Source organism: Tauraco erythrolophus, chromosome 1 (assembly GCF_009769465.1).
Source record: "Tauraco erythrolophus isolate bTauEry1 chromosome 1, bTauEry1.pri, whole genome shotgun sequence".
Taxonomy (NCBI): Eukaryota; Metazoa; Chordata; class Aves; order Musophagiformes; family Musophagidae; genus Tauraco; species Tauraco erythrolophus.
This window is the reverse complement of record NC_141465.1, coordinates 53,757,443-53,782,826: the sequence shown is the minus strand read 5'-3', so window position 1 is coordinate 53,782,826 and position 25,384 is coordinate 53,757,443. Positions and strand designations below refer to the sequence as shown.

At 39.4% G+C, this 25,384-nt stretch overlaps 1 protein-coding gene across 5 annotated transcripts in view; it reads left to right on the top strand.

Moving 5' to 3' along the window:
• Positions 1–24,772, top strand: part of TBL1X (transducin beta like 1 X-linked) — a 143,816-nt gene extending 119,044 nt beyond the window's left edge. For all 5 annotated transcript variants that reach the window (XM_086619066.1, XM_086619074.1, XM_086619058.1 and 2 more), the window contains 10 exons: positions 5,807–5,948; positions 9,524–9,587; positions 9,690–9,787; positions 11,319–11,379; positions 15,575–15,696; positions 17,115–17,189; positions 19,596–19,723; positions 20,874–21,039; positions 21,829–21,930; positions 23,460–24,772. In XM_086619066.1, coding sequence (XP_086475192.1) covers positions 5,807–5,948; positions 9,524–9,587; positions 9,690–9,787; positions 11,319–11,379; positions 15,575–15,696; positions 17,115–17,189; positions 19,596–19,723; positions 20,874–21,039; positions 21,829–21,930; positions 23,460–23,486 — 985 coding nt within the window. In that variant the 3' untranslated portion in view covers positions 23,487–24,772. The remainder of the gene's footprint in view (positions 1–5,806; positions 5,949–9,523; positions 9,588–9,689; positions 9,788–11,318; positions 11,380–15,574; positions 15,697–17,114; positions 17,190–19,595; positions 19,724–20,873; positions 21,040–21,828; positions 21,931–23,459) is intronic.
• Positions 24,773–25,384: the final 612 nt, after the last annotated feature.

Below are 25,384 nucleotides of genomic sequence, written 5' to 3'. Positions count from 1 at the left end.
TACCCTTCAGTATAATAGGTCTTTCTTAATAAGCTTTGCTGCTGATTTTGGAAGTGCGTAAATACTTGCATGGTTAGAAAGCACAGTAAGGTGCTGTGTCTCCTGCAGACTAATGGCAATGCAATGAAAGTGCAGATAATTTAGAACTATGTGAATCTTGATCAGATTTTAGCCTGCTCACAAGAAAAGTGTGTGATGCAGTTATCCTTCACGTAATGCAGCGAGTGCCTGATGAAGCTTACGTGACTGAAATGGCATAGAATGCACAGAAGAAAATGAAACCGAAGGAAGAGAGCTGAGTGTCTGATTATGCCACTGCACAAAGAAGCATTTCAGATGTCTGTTACAATAATAGTGCAAGCTATCATCTACAAATAAACTATGTATTACAACACCAGTTAAACAAGGGGGAGAAATACCCCGAGATCTACATTATGCTGCAGTTCTGTTTGTCCTCTACAATACTTCAGAAAAGTAAACTGCAGTTAGCGTGATGTGCAAAGACTGAATTGTTAGATTCTATAATAGACATATTGTGCTACCCAGTCCTTAGTTTTCTTCTGTTTTTCCATCTGCCTGACTGTACCCATCTGTTGTCTTCTTAAAAAATACGTATAAAAACCTAGCTATTAAATAAAGGAAATAACTCATTTGTTAATGTTTATGAAGTGCCTAGCACAATCAAATCTCAGTTCATGGCAAAGAATTTTCTTCAAGCCTTGTTATACAAGCAATAAATTTTTTCTAACAATTACCGGCAGTTTAGACAGCAACCTGATGTAATCTTCAAAGCACTGGAAGAATAATGCAGGTTTGCCACCTAATCTGAAGCAAGCTGTATAAGGCGATTTGTTTTCAGAATGAATTACCCGAAACTAGAGCATTGGTTTCCAGATTTAGTGAGTATCCCACTGATAGAAGGAGATTTTGATATTTGATGTGCCATCTACTCAATTGCTATGACTTTTTAGGGTGTGAAGGCTAGCACAGGAATATGTACTCTCTGGACTTTGCAAAGGGCTGTTTTTTAAAAAAAAAAGTGGAGACAGGAATTTCTCTGATCAAATAGCCAGAAAAAATATATTCTGCAGCTGCTCTTCCTCCTCCACCACACCCATAACCCTTAAAGTGAAGGATGGAGGAGACTAGAGATACCAGTAAAGGCTATCAAAGGCATGACTGTCACTGGATGCTTATGAGAAGAATACTTAGATGTTACGAACGGAAGCATTATAGTAGTACGGTGAAGTGCATACATACAGCCATCTTAGAGGATTAATTACCCTTTATGAAAGAAATCAGCATTCCAAAACAAATAATTGCATACAGTGTTTCGGACAGGTTAAAAAAAAAAAAAAAAGTAGATGCTTGCTAAGTCACGAGATTTGGCCGTTCCCATCCATAATTCAAATTTTGCTCTTAAAAGCCAATCGTCCTCCTCTTCAAAGATGATTTCTTCTATGAGATATCTTTCAATATCTAAGTTGTAATTTTATAACACATGCAAATTGTTACAGATGGTTATGTTCCCTAGGTAGTGCAGAAACCCGTTACAGCAGCATCCACATTAGTAAACTAACCATGCCTGGGAATATTCCTAGGCACTGAGACCCACTGGCAAAGAACAGCCAGTGTCTGTACGAGCAAACCGTCCTGGCTGCCAGACAAACTGCACATTGGGAATTGTCTCTGGACCATTATCACCACCGAGCCATGCCCACGAGTTATTCAGAGAGAGCGTCAGGGCCCGAGCAAGAGTGCTAATTAAAACAGGCCACAGTCTGGCCAGGGAATAACTGGTCAGTTGGCTAGCATAGGTGATCATGGGCCTGTGACCCAGAGTGTTCCTGAACATGCTTGAATTTCCCAGTATGGAAGTGGATGGACTGTGAATGTCAAGCTTGCCAGAGCCTTGAACTCCAAAGGCTTTGCTAGTTGAATTTAGGATGCTCCGTCCGCACGTTCAGCTGCTGCTTCTAAGAGCGTGCTCTGTTCTGTTACATTCAGCCATGCCCTACAAGTAATTCTTGTAGCTGTGAAGCAGAGGGACCTGGCCTCATACCCAAAACCCAACAGTAGATTTCTTTGCTTATCTTTGCTGATCTATACCAGCCTCTTTCACACAGGGGAACTTTGTCTCTTGCAGAGTGCTCTGTGTGCCTTCGCTCTCCCCAGTCAGCAAAATAATCAGCCATAAAAGCTGTTGTCCATAAGATGGACAGTTATGGCTGTGTCTCCCAGAAGCAAGAAAGGATGTTTCTAGACATCTCCCATCATCATTCAGTTTTACATAATGCTTTGAGTTACTGTATTCCTCATATCAGTGTGTTAGGGTCATTGTGAGTTACCTTTCTGAATAATCTTTTTGAATTACGAGGTCGAGGGAGTTGATTTCACACACCACCCCCTTAGTCAGTGCCAGGTGTTAACTCTGCTACTGTGAGTGCTTATTCATTAGCAGGTGACTTTATTTGGGCCAGTTTCCTCATTGCATCAAGTCCATTGATGCAAAGCGGTCAGATATTAGGTGAGGTCTACTGCAGTAACCTGTTGCAGGTAGCAATGTTGTCGAATCAGTGGGACGGGCATCTCCCTCTGGATGCCTCTGAGGCACTGCCCTTTGCTGACTGTTTAGGAAGTGTAAGTGCTTACTTTAAGAGACCTGCTTTATTAAGGAAAAGTTAGGTGTGTAAATTACGAGAAGCAGTTTCATTAACTTTGTGCTTTTAATAATCTCTTTTAAAATAAAATAATAAAAAGTCTAACCTGTGTGAGCCAGAAGTGTTAAACACACATTAGCAATATTGCATATCAAAATAACTGTGATTATAAGACTTGGACGTGAAGATTAGAAATACCAAGGGTCAACAGTCATCTTGCAAATTTATTTAAAAAACTGCAGCTGTTTTAATCTCTCTGCTGACAGGAGTGGGAATTTTATATGTATGTCACAAATAAAATTCTGCAAACATTCGTCCACCTTGATTAATGATTATACAGGGACTGGAGAGCATGAAAAAAAAAAATTCTTTCAGAACTAAGCCTTCCTAAAATTTGGCACTACTCTACCGTAGTGCAGAACAGTATACCTATTACTCAAGTGTTCATGCCTTGCATGTTGGAATGAGCTGCTTTATCATGCAGATAGAAGTGCTTCTGTGAGCTAAGGAGATTAAATATCTTTCTGAATTGTGCTTGAACTATGGTCCTCTAATAAGGCAGGGTTCACTGAATCATTCAACAGAGATCAGAATACTTTCCAGAGTAGAGAATACTTTTTTTTTAACCCAGCAACAAAAGGGAAGACACACAAATACCCCTGCCACACACTGGTAGGCTTATAAAGCCTCTCTGCAGGGACACATAATAGCTTATGTAGCCTTAGGAAGAAGAAAATGGAAAAACAAAATTAAAATACTGGAAAATAAGATTGCCCAAGCATTGCCAGAAAACTGACTAAATAAAACTGTTTAAAAACAAAACATAACCCTTTTAGGACTAGCAAATAGGATATTGTGTTTGATAGCCAAGTGGCTGAGGACTTTATTCACAGGGTCCAAATAACAAACTAGAGATTATTACAATGAGGGCAGGACTGGCCCCAAGTCCTACATAGCAGAGAAGATAGCGCTGAAGGAATTTCCTACTTAGCATGTTAACCAATAAGCCAAGCCTATGAAAAACTCGTGTTCCCATTATTGTAAATTATCACAACTAAAAATGTTCCTTAACTTCTGAGCCTCATGATTAACTTCATTCATTTTCTAGCCAACATGTGCAGAATTGTTGTTCACTTTTCCAGACTTCTGAAGAAATGAGTTATATTACAGTTACAGCTCTGTATGGTGGAAAAAAATTATCCTGATTCGAGTTATTTATTAATCATTAAAGTGAAAAGTTTGTGCCAAAAATTAAAGAATGGCTGTACAGCAGTAGCTTGTGGTTAGACTGGCAAAGCCCTGGCCAGCCATCACCTCTGAGCTTGACAGAAAGGGTTCAGAGGAGATGGGGGCACATTCCCCGTGTGTGCCGTGACCCGGCAGAGCTCAGAGCCACTGATACAGGCAGAGAGGTTTTTGCCTTTACAGTTGAACTGTTGTTCATGTAAAATTTTGCTAATTTATTGGTAAAATAATACACAAAGATCAGTCAAGTTTGATACTTGGTTGGTCAATATTTGCGCTTGAAGATGTGTGAAGTGTTTAAAATTTACCCGGTACTTTTAGTATAAAGAATTAAAATGTTTTATTAGTAGACCAGAAGAAAATTTAATATTCTCTTACGATGAATTTCCTTTTCAGTAAAACATGACTTTTCAAAGCAAAAATGGATCTCAGATTTTTAGACTTCAAAGGACTTTTTCTCCTTGTTTGTGTATAGGAAAGGAAGTTTTAGTCATTACTTTAAAGGGAAACCTAACACATCAGATATATGAACAATGAAATTTCATCTTGACTGTATGAATTCTTGGAAGTATAAGAGAGATCCTAATTCTCCTCCAAGAGTCTTCTTACTGCATGTAGATGAGTTACCCTCTGGACAAAACAAGCAGCCCAGGGTACTTTGATTGTTTTGATTGTTGTTGTTATTGATTGTTTAAAACAACGCGGGAGGAGAAAGCGAGAGACAAATCCCAATAAACTAGGAAGCATAATATCTTCTACCTCATTGTAAATTTACTTCTGACCTCAAAGACATTATTCATTGGAAGAAAGATTTCTGCAAAGTGAATATAAATATATTATTTACGAGCAAATTATGATAAGCTCTTCCTCCTCACAACTTTTTCTAGACAAAATCAGGGTTTCAGTCTACAATAAAAACATCTCCCTAGAAAATATTCAGTCTATAAAATAGATTAAAATCCTGATGCAGTCTCTTGTCTTGCTGGCTGTCTCTCACCAAGGAAAAATAACTCTGTTAGGTCAGTAGTTATTTTGCCACTTTTTCGGACAGTGTGAGCTAAGCAGCCAAGCTACAGACAGCAAAGGACACTGCAGCCAAGACAAAATGAATTGAAATTACTGTTCTACTTTCCTAATCTTTAGGTTCTGTGGCTTGCTTTAATGCTGAGAGACTCTTTTGCAAACAGCTTGTGTCAGAGGCTGTGTTCTGGTCTGTCCTGAACAGATGTGCCTTATGGAAGGGCCACGGCCAAATTAAAGGCACCTCCTGCTTCTGCAGTAGCTGTCAGAGGAACCCGAGCATGACCAGGGAGCTGCCACCACAGCACCTTTGTCACTGCTAGAGATCCCCTTCCCAGAGGCTGCTGCCAAGGTGACGCTCCGCAGCTCTGCAGGAGGTGACCCTGCAGGTCCTATCATGCCATGTCATACTGCAGCTTCGGGGTAACACCAGGAACTCAGTGAGCCATTGGGAGCTAATGAGACTGCACGCACTTTTTATGGGAGGCATGTGGGCACAGCCTTTGTGCTTCTGTCCTTTTTGGGATCTCCCAGTGTTACGTTTGTAATGCTGAGTTCCCCCAGACAACCTGAGTTATGGTTATATCAGCTTTATGTATCAAGTGCAAAATGTAGAAAGCAAGCAAATAAACGTCTTCTAGGTAAAACTTTTCTGAATAAAGCAAATTATATGATGATGTGGATTCAGATGACATCTATAATTTAACTATGTGTTAGCATTTTTAAAAAAGTATACGGAGTGCCGAAGGACATAATTGGAAAGGAAAACTAATTTTAAAGGCTGTGATGTTCTCTCAATGAAAACAGAAATAGAGGTTTTTATTTTGTTTCCTGAGTCGACACCAAGAGGAGTTTTCATCTGTGCACAATTGCTTTTATAGATCCGGAGACTCAACGGCCAGAATATGGAATCTCAATGAAAACAGCAACAGCGGTTCCACTCAGCTAGTTTTGAGGCACTGCATAAGAGAAGGAGGACACGATGTCCCCAGCAATAAGGATGTGACTTCACTGGACTGGAATGTAAGCTAACTTCGAAGACTGTGTATGGTTTTTAGCTGTCTAAATTTAATTCAGAGGCAATTACAGCTGCTGCTTCATATCTTTTATATCTGAGGTGACCAGAAGCTCTGTCCTAACCTACTGACCTCGTGTTTCAAATACTCATAATAGACTGAACTTTCCCCTATACGCTATAATTTTCCAGGACTGTTGCCATCTTCAAGCTTAATAATGATGTATTTATATCTCTATTTTAGGAACATGGGTAAAAATAAACTTAGCTGACTTTAAGAATGAAGATTAAACAAGCAATCTATTTAGTAATGAAGCCTGATTAATAATGTATTCGCATCTCATAGTTACTTTAATTTGGCATATGAGGAGATATAAGCACTAGCGAAGCTTTTTCTGAGGTTGGACTATCAAGACCCTCTCCCTCTCTCGTTTAAATTATGCTGTGTGTAGCAAAACATGCTCACGTTATCATCTTTATCTTGGTAGGAGCACATATAGTCATTCTCTCTTTACCTGCACACCTTCTGGGTGGGACTTCTTGCCTGATCGCTTTTTGACTTTTGTCCTGCAAAAGCTTCCGTCTCGCACAGAGAAGACTGAAGTGAGTGGAGAGGACAGGTTTTGTTAAGAATCCCCAGTGTCTGGGCAGTGTCTTTGGGCAGCTTTAAGGCAGCTTCACATCTCGTTTCTGCCTCCAAGCATTGTAAAAAGAACTTTCAAGACCTTGCAGGAACCTTAATTAATTTTGAGATCACTTGCATTCTGTCTGTTTTGCTGATGTTAGTACAGATAGTATATTAGTCTTGTTTTTGTAGGAAAACAGATTAAAAATTAAGTACAAGAAAGGATTTTCAGTAATTACATAGTGTCTCAGTTGCTGGCTAGAGACCAAAATCCAATTAATCTTTACTGCAGTAGTTTTGTCCTTCAGGTGAGCTAGGTGCTTCACAAAAGTAAAAGATAAGGCCACTGCACAAATCAGCTTCCCCTATGTTGTTTGCATTTGACTCAATGAAAGAAGTTGGTGAAGAGTGCATAAAGCAGAGATAGGCTAACAAAGCAAATAAAGATAAAACCTGAGAATGTTCATTACTTCGTGTTGCAGATGGAGTGATAGACTTCACTCAGAGAAGCAGCAATATATTTTATTGATGTAAGACAGTGAGTTAATAAAGTTCAAAGGTAAATGTGACAGTGGTTTAACAAGATTTAATGGCAAGGTACACTTGATTATTTACTGCACAGAGGGCAGGGTCAGACAAAACTATCAGGGAGACCCTCCCGTTGAGTCACAATGTTCAGAAAGGACCCCCTTGCTTTCTAAACTCCTCAGAGAGGAGCCTAAGTGTGGCTGGATTCAATCCTAGTCCCAGACTTGGTCAACAGTTTATGTCTAAAGGATTATATGTGCACAATCAATTTAAAATATAATCTTAGCAAAGCTTCAAAGTTTAGCCAGCTATTAGTCACTTACCAAGGATCTGTTGGAATCTCTCAGCCTTGAGGAGTAGCCTTGAGAGGCGACCCTGCTCAAGAGGGATCCCAGTGTGCAGCCCGCTGCCATATGGGAGAGCTCCAAGGGCTCTTGGGCTGCTCACTATTTATGGAGCAAGATAACTGACTTTAGTCATGTTTGCATGACTGTAGATGCTGATTTCTTCCAAATTTGTCTCTGCTCGGACACTGGCCAGCGCTGTGACCCGGTGGATGCATTACCATAAATTGACTCTTGAATTTTGTGTTGTTACCTGTCTCCCCGGAGTCCACTTTGAGCCAGACGCATCCATCACCATCACCACTGGTGGTTATTGCATGAGAACGGTTACAGGAAGAGGTCAAGTTGGGAGATGAGGAGGAAGTACACCGTCACACTTGTTTTCCATGGATATCCCAGTGAAGAAAAATAGTCAGGAAAAACTGAATTGAGGAGTAGGAAGAGAGTAGTTGAAAGGGGAAGACATGCAGAGGTGCAGAACAGCTGTGAGAAAAGTTGTCCAAAATATATAGGGCATCCTCCAGTATTTCCTGTAGTAGTTCCTTCTTTCCAGACTTCATTGATCACTGATATTTCACTTGCATTGTACTATTACTTAATGCAAGGAAATGTTCCTAGTTTAAACACTTCACATGCTTCCAACTTACTTTGAGTTTTCCGAAGAATGTGGATTATGACCAACAAATTTGTATAAACTATACATCTAGTTTCTGAGCTTTCCTTCCCTTTTCTCTTTTGCTCTTATCACCTTTGTTCTCATCAGTGGTACAGGTAAGTGTATGTCACAGTGCAGTTGGCTTAGGTTTTGATATTTTTCCCCTACATACGTTTGAGTTAAATCTACATCTGCTCTGACTCACTGTTTTTTGAGGGATGGAGTGGTCATATGTTTTAAAGGATTACTTTGTGCTTTTTCCTAATTTTCTATTTGTGATGCTAGAAATGCCATCTACCTTTATTGTTTATTTAGAACCACAACATTAATGTTATTTCACTGTGAAATTTTCACATTGGTCATATTAAATTGATTCTTCTCTAGTTTATATGATTTATATTATAATAAGAAAGGTTATTTCTAGAAGCCATATTCAGATCCTGTCCTTTGGTACCAAGGATAGGATTCATCTCCCTTAGGTTTAACCTAAACTGGTCACCTAGACTCCCTCCAAGTCAGCAGAAACAGAGACACATGCCTTCGTGCTGGTCTGGGCAGAGTCTAAAGCAGATAGAGTCATGAATTAACACTGCAGAGGTGGGTGATGCTGTTAGGTGTAGAGGGAGACCAGGTTTAACTCCTAACTTCTGGACATCTGGAGATAAATGGGGTGAGTCTCACTCCTAATTCAGGTGCTGATATATGTAAAGACTAAATGCTCAGCTCCAACAGTACCTGTCTCACCAGGCTCCAGAATCAAGTTCCTTTTTAATTATTCTCATTCTGGGTCAATAACTCTAGCATCGTTGGCTGCACAGGAGGTTACCTTCAGCAAAATGCTCCCTCTAGCAAAATACCTGAAATTTGCTGATTATGATTCCTGTGCTTTCTTTCTCCTAATTGGGACCCATGAATCCAACTTTTCTCAGGCTGTCCATCATGGTACTGTGCCTCTGAGCATATGTGGTGTTTAGAGAAGTAGTAGGAGCTTCTTTGTGGTAGACACCATCTGAGGTGTTGATGGTGAATGTAGGTGTCTGAGGTGTTTAGATCCTTCTTTCAAGTATATGTGCCTAAATTTCACTGAACTAGGATTTAGTTAGGATTTAGATGATCTGTTGATGTTTTAGAGGCTCTTTATGTCCAAGAAGTAGTATCTGTTATCTGGAAGAATCTCGTAGAATTTGTTACATCTTGTTTTCTTTTTCTAATCCTTTTGATTAGATTACTCTTATTTGATGGTGTAGCTTATTTCCTCTTTGTTGACTGCAGTAATAACCTTTAGTTTAAATCGTAGTATGATCTGTCTCAATGTGTGGACTCAGATTTCCAATAAATCACAGTGCACAGACCTTAAAAAGAAAAGAAGAATGTTCATTGAAACAGGTTATATCTAGTGTTGACCTTTGCCATTTATATATATCCCAACAGAGTGATGGAACACTATTGGCTACAGGCTCGTATGATGGTTTTGCAAGAATATGGACAGAAGATGGTAAGTCAAACAACATTTATTGTTCTTAAGCATTGACAGCAGTGAACTGTAATTTGGCCAATTTGTAAACAAATTGTAATATTGACCTTTTCTTTATTCCAGGTAACCTTTCAAGCACCTTAGGTCAACATAAAGGTCCAATATTTGCCCTGAAGTGGAACAAAAAGGGGAATTATATTTTAAGTGCTGGTGTTGATAAAGTGAGTTTTAAAAATATATCATTTTAACGTATAAATGTGCTGAATCAGTGAACTTGTGCTGCTGAATTCTGTAAGATTATTTTCTTCTCCTCCAGGCATTCTGGAGAGTTTACTTTTTAAGTTTACATTTTTGAGACTGCATAAATGTGTACTACTTTTATGTAAAAGATTTTGCTTAAAAAAAACAACTCCACTTTACCCTCTGTGTAACATTGCATCTTAAATGTTTCTCAGTTAAGGAAAGAACTGCTTCCACTACTTATGTTTATAGTTTTATCAACTAACTATTTCCAGGAAGGAAGTCATCTTAAAGATACTTGACCTTTCAGCTCATCTAATTATTGAAACACTTGTATTTGAATAAAACATACATATAGCTTCCTGTGCAAACATGCAAAAAAAATGATAGTTCTGAACTGAAAATTGAGAAAACGTGGTAGTTTCAGCTGAGTGCATATTAGAGATTAAAATGAACCGATGACTGATGATGAGCACAAATCCATTAAAACTGAAACTGGAAAGCATAGAGCATTCATCTTGCCTAACTTTTGATGTTTGAAAATTAGATATGTGTGTCATCCTTGGCTTCCTTTATAAAATATGGACAGAAAAACAGCATTTCCAAGTGATGTGTTGCATGACCTGTATTGCAGTGAGATGCACTGACAGTGCTTCTCTCCAGCCACTGATAGAGGGAGCCTAGGGAAGCTAGCTAAGGCTTGCACATCTGATTTGTAGGCTGGATGAATCCCTACGTTTTCACATACTTGTGAAAATGGAAGCTTAATCCTTTTAATACTACCTCATATCCAGCAACACTTGTCTCCCAATGGTAGTTCCGTTATTCTGGCAAACTTTACCTTCCCAATAACAGCAGTGATTCTTTAAGATGATGTATTATCAGCAAGATGAGGCATCCTTAAATTTCCTAGAACTATTTTCTCCCAATAAATTGACAATTCACTCAGAAGGTGGTATTGAGCTCTACAGGGGAGTTGCTTACATGTGCTATGAGTATGGATTAAACCTGTAGTAAGCAAATTACTCTTTAGTCTGCCCCACCACAGTGGCAAGAAGTGATATGTACTCTGCTGCTAGATAAACAGTTCACATGGAGGTTTAATTGTTAGAAATGGGGTATCATGTAGTTTTGTAACGGAAGTCAACTTGCATCTTTGAAATGGGGAAAAAGTCGTCTTTGAGGAAGATAACTGAAAAGCTTTAACAAAATGTGTATTAAAAATTTGTAGTGCTGTCTTCTAGAATTATTCAGAGAGAGTATGTCCATTCTTAGTAGTTATATTACTTCATCTGTAGGGACGATACTTCTTTATCTACACTTAGATTATTATTCTGTAATATTTGGAAGTTATTTCTGATTTTTCAGCTGTCCAGCACACAAGGCTCTCTGCAGTCAATAATTTTATCAGTCCATCTTTTAGAATTGCTCCTCAGCAAGGGCTCTGTCATTTGTTTTCTATGAGCCGAACAGTCACTAATCTTTTTTTTTCCCCCCTTCCTTCGGATGCAGACAACAATAATTTGGGATGCTCACACAGGAGAAGCTAAACAGCAGTTTCCTTTCCATTCAGGTAATTTCTGCATAACTCTTCTTAGTAAAACAAAATACAGTTTTTAATTTTGTTGATCTGATTTATCCTTTTGTAAAAACCTATTGCCATAAATAAGTAAATTTTGAACCAAGGTGGTTTTGCTTTAACTGTCCAGTGTATCATAGCTTGTGGGTTTATTATTTTTTCAGAAGGATGGGCTTCTGTGACAATCAGCTTTGAAAGTCAAGCTGACTCTAGGAAAGGATTTGTACACCAGACGTGTACCTAGCAGAATGATTCTGTCATTATCTATGTGCTTGAATAGTACCATGGTTAAAATGATGGGTTATGAAGAGACTTTTCTATGGAGATGTTTAGGTTCTCTTCCATTCTTTCTGCTCCTGTAGCAATGAAGCTGACTTCAGACAGCAGCTGATGTGGATCTCTCAGCAGCTTGCATTCACCACTGCAAGCATGAAGGTCCTCAGGAATTTCTTAGCTTTTAATTTTGACTTGAAGTTCTTCAGTATTTGCTTTCTCTGGTTATCAGAAGTCAATTGCCAACCTTGAGTTTCAAAACCTCAGTGCACCAAAATCTTTACTTGGGTGGTCGTTTGTAGATCTGTTCTGCTTCAAGAAGACAGGAGATGTCACAGATACTAAGTAATCTTGAGTAACAGGCAATCATTGGCGTAATCTTAAATACACTTGAGACCAGACTTGTAAAATGATGGCTGAATTCGTGATCCAAATTGTCTAAGTTGTCACAGTGAAGAACTTTTAAAGGGCATAGTCAAACTGAGTTTAAAACCACCAAAACATTCCAGATTTTGGTGCTAGAATGTTCATCTTCCTGTGTGTTCACTGTAACTAATCCATTTTTAAATAGGGCCGGCTTTCACAAGTTACTTAGTGGTGTTTAAAACCACATATTTTACTACTGATTTTAAAACATTAATTTGTGCATACTTTTCAATTCTCACATTTTCACAGATGTTATTAATATGGAATAGCAATGGAAACGGTTATTCAACAGAAGACAAAAAGTATGTCCATGCACACAGCAGATCCATACTCTGCATTTTGTCAGTCATCTTCTTACTTATTAATGCAGCTCTCAGTTTAGAGGAGTCAGTGTCTGCTGACAGGTTTTCTCACTGTGGCATTTATTTACCTATCATAACTGTTCCATAAAAGCAAACTTCGAGCTGTGTAGTTATGTAGTTAATGAGACTCTTAAGCCTTCTGATCTCTAACTATTGATCTAGGTAGTTGCAAATTCAGAACTTAGTTGCCCCTTCAGAATCATGTTCACTGATGTGTAGCTGTCTTAACAGTGATGCGCATCAAGGACATATCACTCCATTCCCCTTTTAGCAAGTTCAAAACTCAGCTACATCTTCCAGTGCAATATGCCAATGTCTATCTGCATTAATAGATTTTTTTAAAAACTTCTTACTACTCATGTTGTTTGTCTTTGAACCATAAGACACAGCTGACGTGGAGAGGCTAATTTTTTTTTTCATTATTTCAAATATGTTTTCATAGGGAAGTAAAGCAGTTAGTTATTAAGAAAATTGTTGATACACCAAAAGCATGTTGTGTCCTACAAAAAGCCCTTTAAAATCGGCTGGAGTCTTTATCCTCACAGAAATCTAAAGCCACAAAGACCTCACCTTGTCCTCCTTGCATCACTTATTCACCGGAACAAACTAACAGCAAATTCCTTACCATATTTGGAATCTGAAAACCTTGTCTACACCAGGATTAAAGGTGGCGTTTTAACGATTAGAAGTCTGGTCTAGACACAGTTCCTTTAACATGTACTTGAGTGGTGTACTTCTTTGCGTACTTCTTTGAAGTCTGGAGATAGTTGGCCTGGGAATAACATAAATTTTTTACTCTCAGCTGCTTTACAACAACTTATTTAGTTTACACCTATATAGACAAAACTGTCATCTTAAAATACGTAAGGAAGATTCCTTTGTCTAGGTCTTGAAGGCCTCTATGTCATTGATGTTCTCATTTAACTTTAAGGTTTTATGGTCCAAAGATGTTAAGTATGTGGATAAGTAGCTTCTAGGGTTTCGTTATTCTTTACAAAACTATGAGTCATCATATGGCATTCGATCAAAATATTTATTCACAAAGCTTATGTCTTTAAAATGGAGAGAAATAATCCGATTTTCACATCTGCTGGTAGATGTGGACTGATGTCTCTGCATGCAGGAACAAATTGGTTAAGTGATACTGTAAGAGGTATTAGTATGACCCAGTTTTAGACATCTAAGTGCTCTGAATCATTCCCTGCAGACACTTAACTGTTCTCTTCTGAGCTTCTAATTCTGAATCACACCTAAATTTATTCAGAAAAATCTTAAATTAACTGATAGTTATTGTAATACTTTTATTATTGGGATTTATTTTAGCTGCATTTCTTAAGAGCTTGTTGCTGCTTTTATTAGGTGACATTCTGATTGTTTTTATGCAATTGGCTAGTATCCTGTGGTTTTGGCGACCCTTCAGCGATTCGATTACTTGCATCAAAAACTGCGTTTGGTTGTTTTTTCCAGGCCATTTTATGTAGTTACTCATCCAGTAAACACATGATTAAATACACCAATAAATGAATCAGTATTAATTATCAACACTCTGTGAATCAAATTATGCTGCAATGCAAATCCATCGCTTTAGGTGCCAATAGCTCTGAGAAAATTACTTTTCAACCCGTACATGTCATACTAGATATTAGCCCTGAAGGCATATTGCTGTTAATGAAGATAGATTTTTGTTTGCTCAGAAACAGTAATACAAAGCTTGCAGCATAGAAAGAAAGACAAACAGGCAGTTTCTGGATCTTCATTCATGTTCATTGAAAAACTCAGAAGTAACCTGCCTTCTTCATAGAAATTTCCTTTCTATTTCTACAATGTAGAAATTTTTTACCTGTCACACAGAATTATTGAGCTTTTTCATTAATATTCTCAAAAACATTGGTATCTGAAACAATTTCAGCCCTCAGTTCTCATTTAGAGAGCTACCTGATGATTCAGGTGGTGCGGTTCAATCTCATTTTGCAGCTCATAAAAATCATAACAGAAAAAACATATTTAAGTATCATAGGCTTGGTAGAACAGATATCTTTTCACCTCTGTGTTACGAAAGTATTTCTCTGAATGTATTTGATAAGGCATTTTTTGGTTTCATTTTAATGCTGAACTTGCATTGTGTTGTTGCCAGAAAGAGATTCAACTCTGCCTCCTGTATGCTGATCTCCTTCTGACACACTTGCTTCTCACAGGAGTGTGCTGAGAATGAAGATTGCTGTATTTTAGCCAGTCTTATGTCGTCCTCTGGAGGGCAGCTAAACTCTATCCTGAGAAAAAAAAACAAATGGCAGTCATAGAAACAGAGTCAAGCTGGATGTCAGGAGTTCCCTCCTACTCTTGCGCATGCTTTTCATCTGCAGTGATATGCTCTAAAAGGGGGGATTTGGGATTTTTTTTTTCATGCTTTTTGCAAAGCATGTGCATTACACACAGGCAATAGTTAGATGTTCGTGTGCTCTCTGTGGACAAGGTTTCATTACTTCAGTCCTAGTTAATGCCAAACCCCTCTACAGAAACTCTTCCTTTCATTTCAGACCAGCTTGATCAATGTCTCTTATCGTAAATCAATCCCCAACCAAATTAAACTGAATGTAGGTATTACCGAACCACGTGTCTGCACAGAGCCATAGGTTTGTCTTGACGGTTGCATAAAGCTGTGCAAAGGAAGATGGCCACTTGCTGCTTCTCCCTCCCGTGTGTGGCATTCACAGGAACATTTTTTCTAACCCAGCTGCAAGTATTCATGTTTTTTCTGGATTAGTTTTCTTCCAGGTTCTCTGCTGAGCTGGCATACAGGGGAACGAATGGTAGAGATGGCACAAGAGAAGTGTCCAGCTGGGAGCAAGGAGGGTGGAGGCAAATTGTTTTGCCCCCTCTTGTGTAACTTTACCCAAAAGATTCTTATAAACAGGTGCTATGCAAAGCATCAAGATTACCCACTGCAAGATCAAAAATAATTTGCGCCCTTTGGGCTGTCCCCATCTTTCCTGTAACTGGTTGCAGGTGACAGGCCAAGAACTAGTTTTTAGTGCCTTTGATCTAGAAGGGTGACAGGAAGAAAATTATTTGGGATAACTTTCTTTGCTGTGTTCCCTGATGTTCCTTCCATTGTTTGTACTTCACAGCTCCTGCTCTGGATGTAGACTGGCAGAACAACACTACTTTTGCCTCCTGCAGCACTGACATGTGCATTCATGTATGCAGACTTGGCTGTGATCGTCCCGTTAAAACCTTTCAAGGACACACAGTAAGTTTAAAAAGTCCGAAATGTTAGTGATTAAGTTACAGCAGCATGTTAACGATGATGGCAGATGATGTGTTTGCAGGGTGTGTTCTGGCACCAAAAGTGTTACATTGCATTGCTTCCCTAAAACTGTATTCCTCAGGAGTGACTCATTCCCTGTGAGAGGGGATAAACTGTTCTCTGTCACCGCAGGGGGCAAAACCTGCAGCTTAAACAGTGAAACTATTTATATTTAGCATGAGCTGCAGACTAAGGGCACATTAATAAATAAGATTTTTTTTCCGCTTGCTTAATTTCCTTTAATAAATTAAAACTATGAATAAGGAGAGAACAATTTACTTCCAGCCATTGTTCAGTTTTAGAATCAATTTCATCTAGTAAGATCTATTTAAGATGTATTTCCCTCTTTTTTTCCTGGTGGTACTTAATGACTGTCAAAGGCTGGTTTGTCTAGCTTTCATTCATGAGAAAACTGCTGTCGTATACTGACCTATAATTTAGGTATTAACTTCCAGAAACTTACTGTCTCCCCACTGGGGAAAAACTGTATATTTGGAGACCTTCAGCTAGTCTGTGGTTAAACTGATATTTCATGATAGGTTGTACGTTCCTACCAACAGACTGGTGCTTTTTATGATTCTATGAAATGCTCTATTTTGCACACGATCCAAATCTTTACTTCAAATGCTTGTACAGTTCCTTTTAATTATGACTGAAACATGTGAAATGGATAAAGCAAGACTTATTTTCGGGATTATTTTCACTGAGACCCTGAGCCAATTTATTTTTAAAAAAACAATGCTTTTTCCCCCATATGTACGACCCTCAAAAAACCAAAGAAAACTTACTCATTATCAAGGGGATGGACTAGGCTTAGTTAGTTACAAAGTACTAGAGTGACAGAGAAAGCATCTTAAACTATTCAGTATTCCATGGTGGATTTCATTTGCACATATACACCTCTGTTTAGGGAGACCAGCATTGTTGTAGAGCTGCAATGCTAAGAATAATAAACTCCACAAAGCTTTACATCCCACTAGTATTTTCCATTGAAAATTTGTATCTCCGAGATGTACAGAATAGTAACTGAAGAAATATCGCTAAAAAAATAAATTAACGCTATATCATCAATCTGTCTGGTTCGAGGGTTTGTTTGAATCCTAGCATATGAAGAAAGAGTACGACTTTGTGCCAGAACACGTGTCAGAAGACTGATTGTGTGTATTGTTCACAAACACAAAATGGTTACCGTTCCTAAATGACACTTAAATAACACTGCTGTTGTTCACCCATAAAGCAACCGGGGCTGTCATTTGTGGTTGAACTTCTTGTGTGTGCGTAAACCTTGAGTGCCCTCTGCTGGGTGCCCAGTACAGTGCAGGTAGCTGGAATATTTACTTAAAATCACTCTTTTATTCCAGAACGAGGTTAATGCAATCAAATGGGACCCATCTGGCATGCTACTAGCATCTTGCTCCGATGATATGACATTAAAGGTAATGCAGTTTCCATTCCTGCTGTTCAAAAAGTAAAGACTAAAATTATTTCTTATTTTTAATCTTCTCCAGGATGCTGCTGCTGTAGGCTTAAAACTCTTCATGCACAATAGTTTCATTTTTTTCCCTGTTCTTTAAAGCCAATATAAAAGATTGAACACAGAGAAACAGCCACTGGGAAAACTGAGGTATCCTATCCAAATAAGCATTGACTGACTGATATGTCACTGTCATAGAATAGTCGTAGTATAAATATACACATATATATGCACCTACTTGCCTGTCGACAGAGGCACAATCACTATGCTAAGAAGTAGTGTATGCGTTACACTTTGAAAAGAATATAAAAATAAAGAATTTTCCCTTTGGAGTCCTTTTTCTGAAAATAGTTTCACTGAAGATGTTTAAAATTTTTTTTAATAGCCTTAGAATATATTCAGAGCCCACCAAAAATCTACTCTCTGAAAATGCTTATCACCACCCATTCGCTGTGTGGGAAGCCTAAGGCAGCTGTGCTGCTGATGTACTTGCCTCTGTTAGGTGCCTGAAATGACATGGAGTGAATCTGGGTTCTGGCTTGCCGACAGCAGAGGCTGCTTTATTAGCACACCTGGGTCATTGCACTGTCCCAGCAAAGTATTGCTAATACAGGGGGAGTCTGGGCTTGCAGAAGTACTTTCCACAATAGACCTTTTTCAGCCCAAACTTCTATCAGTCTCATTCTCCTTTCCCAGCCACCCCAAGTGAAGGCTGTGTCCACATAGCAATAGCTGTATGATGTAACATCAGAGCCCTCCTGCTGGGCTGTTGATTTTTGCTGATTCCTTGAGCAAAGCAAACATCTCAGGAAAGATTTAGTTTTGGGATAGAATTGTACCAGTAATATAGCTTCCTCATAGTATAGTTCTGTTAGCTAAGGCTCATACCTCTTTCCACTGCTGGTTGACACGGCAGAAGCCAGAGACGTTTCTAGCATGCAAACAGCCTGTATGTAAGAACTGAAACTGAGAGAGCAGCACAACTTGCTGATGAGAGCTAAGTGAACATCAGTGTTACGAATGTTTCCTCTTCATAGGTAGCCTGACTTCTGCTCTGTCTTTGCCACAAACCTGCTTGGGTTTTCATCGCTCTGGATTCTGCCTATATTATTGTGGACTACTCACAGATCTGGAAGTTTACAGAAAATAGGGCTAGAAGAGACTGAAAGAGAGCACTTTGTTTGTTATGCTGCTGCAAAGCAGTATTGTAGTAACCACTATTGCTGTGCTTAAACATGCTGACCCAGAGGTAGCACATTATTTTGGTGACCAGCTGCATGCTGTGTTTTAAAAACCACTGTAGCTCACTGTTGTTGGTACCAGTTCAAATTTCTGACCACTGGATTTGGCGCAAGAGCTAATGGTTTGCTATCTCTGACCTCACCTTTTTTTAACAACCTTCAGTGATGGAGACTGCAAATCCTCTCCAGGCAATTATCATTATTCTTCATTTTCCTTTGGAAATAAGTCCTCTCTGTCTTCTTTTTCTTCTCTTTTTTTGGAGTTCTTGATATTTTCCTACAACTTCTTGGAACATGTTGCCTGTTAGCCATAGAATATGTGTAACATATTTTGTGTAACATTTCCAAAAGCAGACTCAGGTATGCTGATGAAAATTCAGCATAAAGCGCATCATTTCCCTCACAGTGCTGACTTAAAACAAGTGAGTTAAATCATTACTGCATTTTTGGTATCTCTCTGAACCTGAATGACTAAATTGGAGTTATTTTCCCTGCTGTGAATTAGCTTCATCTTGTTTTCCCAGTTAGCTGAAGAAAAGATGTACTAAATTATCTGTCATCTCAGTTGAGCATGTTTCTTTATCTCACGCTGAAGTGTTTGGCCATGTAACACTGCATAAATAGGTGATTTTGTTCCATTGTCCATACTGTTAAAAACACCAGGAAAACAAATGGAGTTCAGGAGGAAAAGGAAAATTTGATGTGGCTCTTGACTGGCATAAGAGAAAATCACTAGGTTCTAAGCAGTTATTGAAACTTTACTTTTGACTGCTGTTGTAATGTGTGACTTAAGGTGCAGTTAAACTTCTCTAAGTAGAGTAACTTAACCTTCTGTATGAAAATACAGTTACAGGCTATGGGCTGCACAAGAACTGTTTAGTTCTTCTTATGCATTAAATAAATGCTATTAAACGTGTAGCTCTTTCCCCTAATGGGGCTATTCTGATGTGTGTGCATTGTAGGTGCCAAAGTGCTGTGTTAATAAACTCAAGTTATGTTTATGTATATGTATGTGTGTCAAGATCTTAAATAAACAAACGGTAAGAATAACATAGAACTAAAATAATTCAGCTGAGAAGGGATGAGTAACATTGCCATTTTTCCCCTTCATAATTACTCTGATTTAGATTTGGAGTATGAAACAAGATACCTGTGTACATGATCTTCAAGCTCACAGCAAAGAGATTTATACTATCAAATGGAGTCCTACAGGACCAGGCACCAGCAACCCGAACTCCAACATCATGTTAGCAAGGTAAAAAATATACCTCTTTCTGTTGCCTGCCGAGAAGAAGGATCGTCTTTCTGATGTCTAACTCTGCTCTCACCTTGCCATCAGTCTTTTTGCAGACAATTCCAGTAAACAGTACCCACGTTTGTAAATCAGGGGCATGGATACAAAGGGCAAGGAACCATATTTGGAAAAGGAAGAAGAAAAAGAAGGAAAATAAGAGTCATACAATATTTAACTTTTCAGCTCTCTTGATAAGAAGATTGTAAATTGCACCTTCACACGCGGCATCCGGTTGTTGTGAATGAAAGTACTGAAAGATGCAGATGGCAGCCCTTTCAGCCCGTGTGTTCCAGCCAGGGACATGCAGCTCACCTGGGCACATATTGACAATTTTCATAGCCTCGTTAACTAACAGAGAAAAGCTTCGATAATCTTTAAAATTCCACTTAAAAGTCTGTTCAAAATTCTTCTTTGAATTTAGGAAATATGTTTACTTGTAGAATGCCAGTTGATGGTAGTACCATGAGATCATCAAATCAGTTCATGGTGTATTCAGTTTAGGGAGGAGTTCTATCAAAGCTGGTTTATTTATTTTACTCCTTAGTCTGGAAGTGGACAGGGAAGAAGAACTTCGTTTTCTTGGAGTTGTTCTTTTAATATCATTTTTAATACCAATTATTTCCCTTGCCTTTCTCTAAGCCCACAGTTTGGGATTTAGATGCATTGTAGCAAAAAGCAGCACTGAAACAAAGTGAAAAGAACGACAGTTCTAGAGAAGTACAAATGCTAATTCGTTAAATAATGCAAATCAATTAGGAATAAGATTTCTCTGGAAACATTTACCCTGTTAATGACAATGTGTATTTTACCTTCCTGAATAATATCACGTAGAATCTCAAAAAGCAGGAGCTTGACCCTCTTAGGGCTGGTGATCTGATCCTGCGTACAGCACCCTGAGATAAACTCAAAGGTTCCACATACAAGAATTAGGTTCTGTAGATACAATTCTTGTCAAGGCTGCAGTGAATATTAGCTGTCCAGTTTGAAATGTTATTTCTTGCTTAGCCAAGGAAAAAACCCTGTGTTATTCTCTTAAAACGTTTACAGTATCAAATTACAAATTGGTTAACGCTCAAATTAAGACACGCTTGTGTATGAATGCCTCTTGCAGTGCTTCATTTGATTCCACTGTTCGGCTGTGGGACGTTGACCGAGGAGTCTGCATCCACACGTTAACAAAACATCAAGAGCCTGTCTACAGTGTAGCGTTTAGTCCCGATGGAAAATATCTAGCCAGTGGGTCCTTTGACAAATGTGTCCATATATGGAATACTCAGGTACTGTTTTTGTTTCACGTAAAGCACACCTGTTCTAGATGACACATGAATAGCAAAAGCTTAAATGGAAAATAGATGTACCTCTGTAGCGCATGACCTGCCAGCCAAGGTGAACCTGATTGTGTTGGCTGATACAAATCCCAGCATAAGAGTGGAGTCACTCAGGTGGAGCGAGGTGACTGTCCAGAACATTTCTGCTCAGGCTTCATTGTGTATACCAAAACACTAGCGTGCTTTTGGTAGGTGCGTCACGTTGTGCCATCAGCTTTGTGAAGCAAAGGTGCAGGTTGATTCTTGGATATAAGTGATACTTTTATTTAGTAACAAGCTGAGTTCAGTTGTGAGTCCGATGCACCTGGCGTATACTTTGCAATGAGGAGGTGACAGATACGAGGGATGTACAGGCTGGGGTCTGGGGGTATTCTGGAGAAAAGTGGGGTATCATAGTTCCATAGATTTAATTCTGGATACTGATGCCTCACAGCCTGGATTAAAGACAAAATTAAGAAAAGACCACCTCAGCCTAATTCCCCGGGCCTTTACCATTACAAAGTTGACAAAAACAGATGTCTGAGAGTCCTACTGTAAACTGCTTTCTGGAGAAGCCTTTTTCTCTTCATTATCAAAGACCACTTTCCTAACTTCAGCACATTATGGAGATGACCATAGTTGGGTGATGTGAATAGCTATCCCCCGCCACCACTGTCTTCTTTTTAATGTAGTGCCACGCCACAGAAAAAAGAAGGGGAAGTTCTGTATCAAATGTTTGCTTGCTGTTTTGCTTTGTAGAGTGGAACTCTAGTACATAGCTACCGAGGCACCGGGGGCATCTTTGAAGTCTGCTGGAATGCTAGAGGAGACAAAGTGGGAGCAAGCGCATCAGACGGATCGGTAAGGAGCTTTACATACTGTAAATGTTGAGTGGAGATTACTCTTCTGGAGAGTGTCAACAAAAAACATACATGCCATGCTTCCTTCTCTGGACAGAGCTGACGAGTAGGCAGCTTAAGTCAGAAATAAGTAGTTCAGTGAGGTATATTGAGAACACTCCTGCTTTGGAAGATTTTGAATACGAGGAGGTGGTGGTCCTATTGGAAGTGAAGAATGTTTCTGGAATAGGTCAATATTACTGAAGATGGGAATCACTTTTAAATATGTATTTTGTAAGAACAACAGTGGTGTTGTTTCTATCATTATTTAACTCATCTGCCAATTTTAAACGAAGGTCAGATCACAGCACTCAACTCTCTAATGTGCAGTTGTCCTGGGGCCTTCTAAGTTTTATGCTGCAGAAGAAGTTTATCCTTGAATAGTTCCTAGAAGAGGGAGTTTTCAGCATGATGCCAAAAGATTTCATCGCATGGTAAAGGAGAAACATTACCGTAGAGATACTGATTGTTCATTACTATTTTTCCTGTTAATGTGACTTTAAAAAAATTTCAGTTGTAGCCCTTGTGAAGGGCGCACAGCACTCTGCAGCTTTTTAAAATAACGTTTCTACATGGCTGACTGACATAACTACTTCATAGCAGTATTTTTCAACTGGTTTTGACAAAGGGTACACCTATGACACGATTCAGTTGCTTGAGCTTAGTTATGCCATTTGAGATGGTGCCATACCTGGCTTCCAGCAGCTGTTCCAAAGGGGCGTGTGTCCTCTCCCAGTCCTGTGTCCTGCCCGCCAGGCCTGTGCATCTGTTTTGGATATATTTCAGAAATGGAAGTGAACACTGTATTCAGGCAACTAAATATTGCCCACGGTCTTATCCGGGATGTGCCACCAAATGTTTCATAGTATCATAGAATTGTTAGGGTTGGAAGGGACTTCAAAGATCATCTAGTTCCAACCCCCCTGCCATCGGCAGAGAAACCCTCCACTACACCAGTTTGCCCAAAGCCTCATCCAACCTGGCCTTGAACACTTCCAGGGATGGAGCATCTACAACTTCTCTGGGCAACCTGTTCCAGTGCCTCACCACCCTCTGAGTGAAAAATTTCTTCCTTATATCTAATCTAAATCTGCCCTCTTTCAGTTTAAAGCCATTGCCCCTTGTCCTGTCACTACACGCCCTTGTAAAAAGTCCCTTTCCATCTTTCCTGTAGGCCCCCTTTAAGTACTGGAAGGCTGGTGGAAGGTCTCCCCAGAGCCTTCTCTTCTCCAGGCTGAACAGCCCCAGTTTGCATCTGATCCAGTGAAAGCCCAGCTAAATGTTAAACGTATGGTTTTCACTTGGGTTTTCTCCCAGGCCAGGTTGTTCCCTCGCTTGTGTGCATGTAAACAGGTACTTGAGACAGGCTCGTTTGAATCCAGGGAGTACGACGTGCCACTGGCTGATCAGCCTGTGTACGGAGCTGTGTATGAATAGGACTTCCACATCTCTTTCGGAAATGGTTCTTAATGCTGAGTCTTTTCTCTCCAGGTCTGTGTTCTAGATCTGCGGAAGTAAAAGTGAAATGTGTTAGAAGAAACTTCAAATGGACCAGCAGTGAATGTGTGGGGAGAAGCACTCTTCAAAACTATTCTTAACAGCTCCAGAACTGTACGAACTTGAACAAAGTTAGAGTGTACCGTGAAACCAACTCTCCCTGGCCACAGGTGTCTAGTATTTTGTCCGTAACCTTCATCAAGGAGTAAAAACACAGTCACTTCAGAGGGGGAGGGAATGGTTTCCAGCTGGAACATTCAGCCTTGGAAGCATGAAGCCACCAGCTAGGCATTGCACTGTTTGGTTTGCGTCTGAGAACTTGCTCTGATGGCTGGGAAAAAACAGCTGTGCCAAAAAAAATTAATAAAAAAAAAAAAAAAAGAAAAATGCTGTGATAAACCAAAAGGGAAAAAAAATCCTCCTCCATGCAGTGTTGTATTTTTTCCTTCCAATTTGGACACTACAGTTGCTCTCCCAAAGGACGTTCAAAGACCAGTTTGTACTGATGAAATGCTCAACTTTGTAATCACAACACTTTCTATTTTCTAGACTACTTTTTTTGTTCAGTGGTTTTTCTATCAGCTGGAATATTACAGCCTGGAGGATCCCAGGCTTAGGATGAAACTTTTGTTTTCCTTTTATTTCTCCCTTCCACTCCCAACTTCTCCTTCCTTTTTTTTTCTCCTCTTTCTTCTTGCCCTTTTTTTCTTTTTTCCCTGTATGCCCATAGTAGATGCAGCCAGGTGGACATGACAATGAAAATTTTTGACAGACTGCTTCTCCTCTCTTCTCTCTCTTCCTTTTCCTTTCTTTCTCTCCGTTTAAAAGAAAAAAAAATCCTCCATGCTTCAGATCTTAGCGTCTCAAGGGCACTTTCAGCAAATTGTGTAATAAGTGCTTTATATAAGAATGCAGTGCTGGGGAAGATTTTTACAGGAGAAAGATGACTTTTAACAGAAAGAACCCAGTGTATTTTTGGAAAAAAAATATTTTTTATGTTAAACAGTTTTAAAAGCCTAAAATGGCCACCAAATGTAGACCAGTTGTGTAATTCAAGCAAAAAGAATGACACAGAGTCCGAGGAACATGAAAGGTGCAGTATCCTTTTTCCCTTCTCTCTCAGAAAGTGCTGTAAGAAAAAATGCCACTTGACACAATAAATGCCAGTCAGTTCCTAAGAGTCCTCTTCCAGCAGCCAGCCATTTGTATAGTCTCATTTCATTTTCGTGGCTGTTTGGTGGTGTGCATGTGTTAAAAGAGATTCATAAGTTTGAGACTGTAAATACAGCATTCATTTTCTTGAGTCCATATTCTTGTTTATCCTTGGTAACCAGGGGACAACGATGGTGTATCTTCTTTCCTCTAGCGATAGTTCAGATGTCGTACAGAACATGGGTTTGGGTGCCCGTTGCCCTTGCTGAGCAGTGCTGTCCTCCACTGTTCATCCCACTCAGTTGCTTCTCTTCCAGTAAGTCAATGGGATTTTACCACTGACTTAAGGGGACCAGTTGGACCGAGATGTATTGACTGCATCTATCATTGTTGAAGAACGGACTCTTGCCGAGGTCGTGTCCATCCGTGGTCGGCACACACCTGGAAGCAGGCTCTTCCATTGCATCGGGCAGTATGCGGTGCTGCTGTCACCCTCAACTACACATGCGCTGCGTGCTGCAGGGAAAGCTCTGGCTCTGTGCCTGGAGGCTCACTGTCTGCCCAGACAGGTTTAGCCTTGAGAGTGTCCTCAGTGCAGTGCTCAGAAGACAACATAGAACTCCCATCAGATGAGGACATGAGAAAGGATATATAATTTATATCTCAACATATACGCTACTATAAAGGTACAGTGGGTGAAATGATCGGAATGACAATGAAGACTCCCAAAGCATCACCTGTCCATTTTGAACATGATCTCCTCTGCA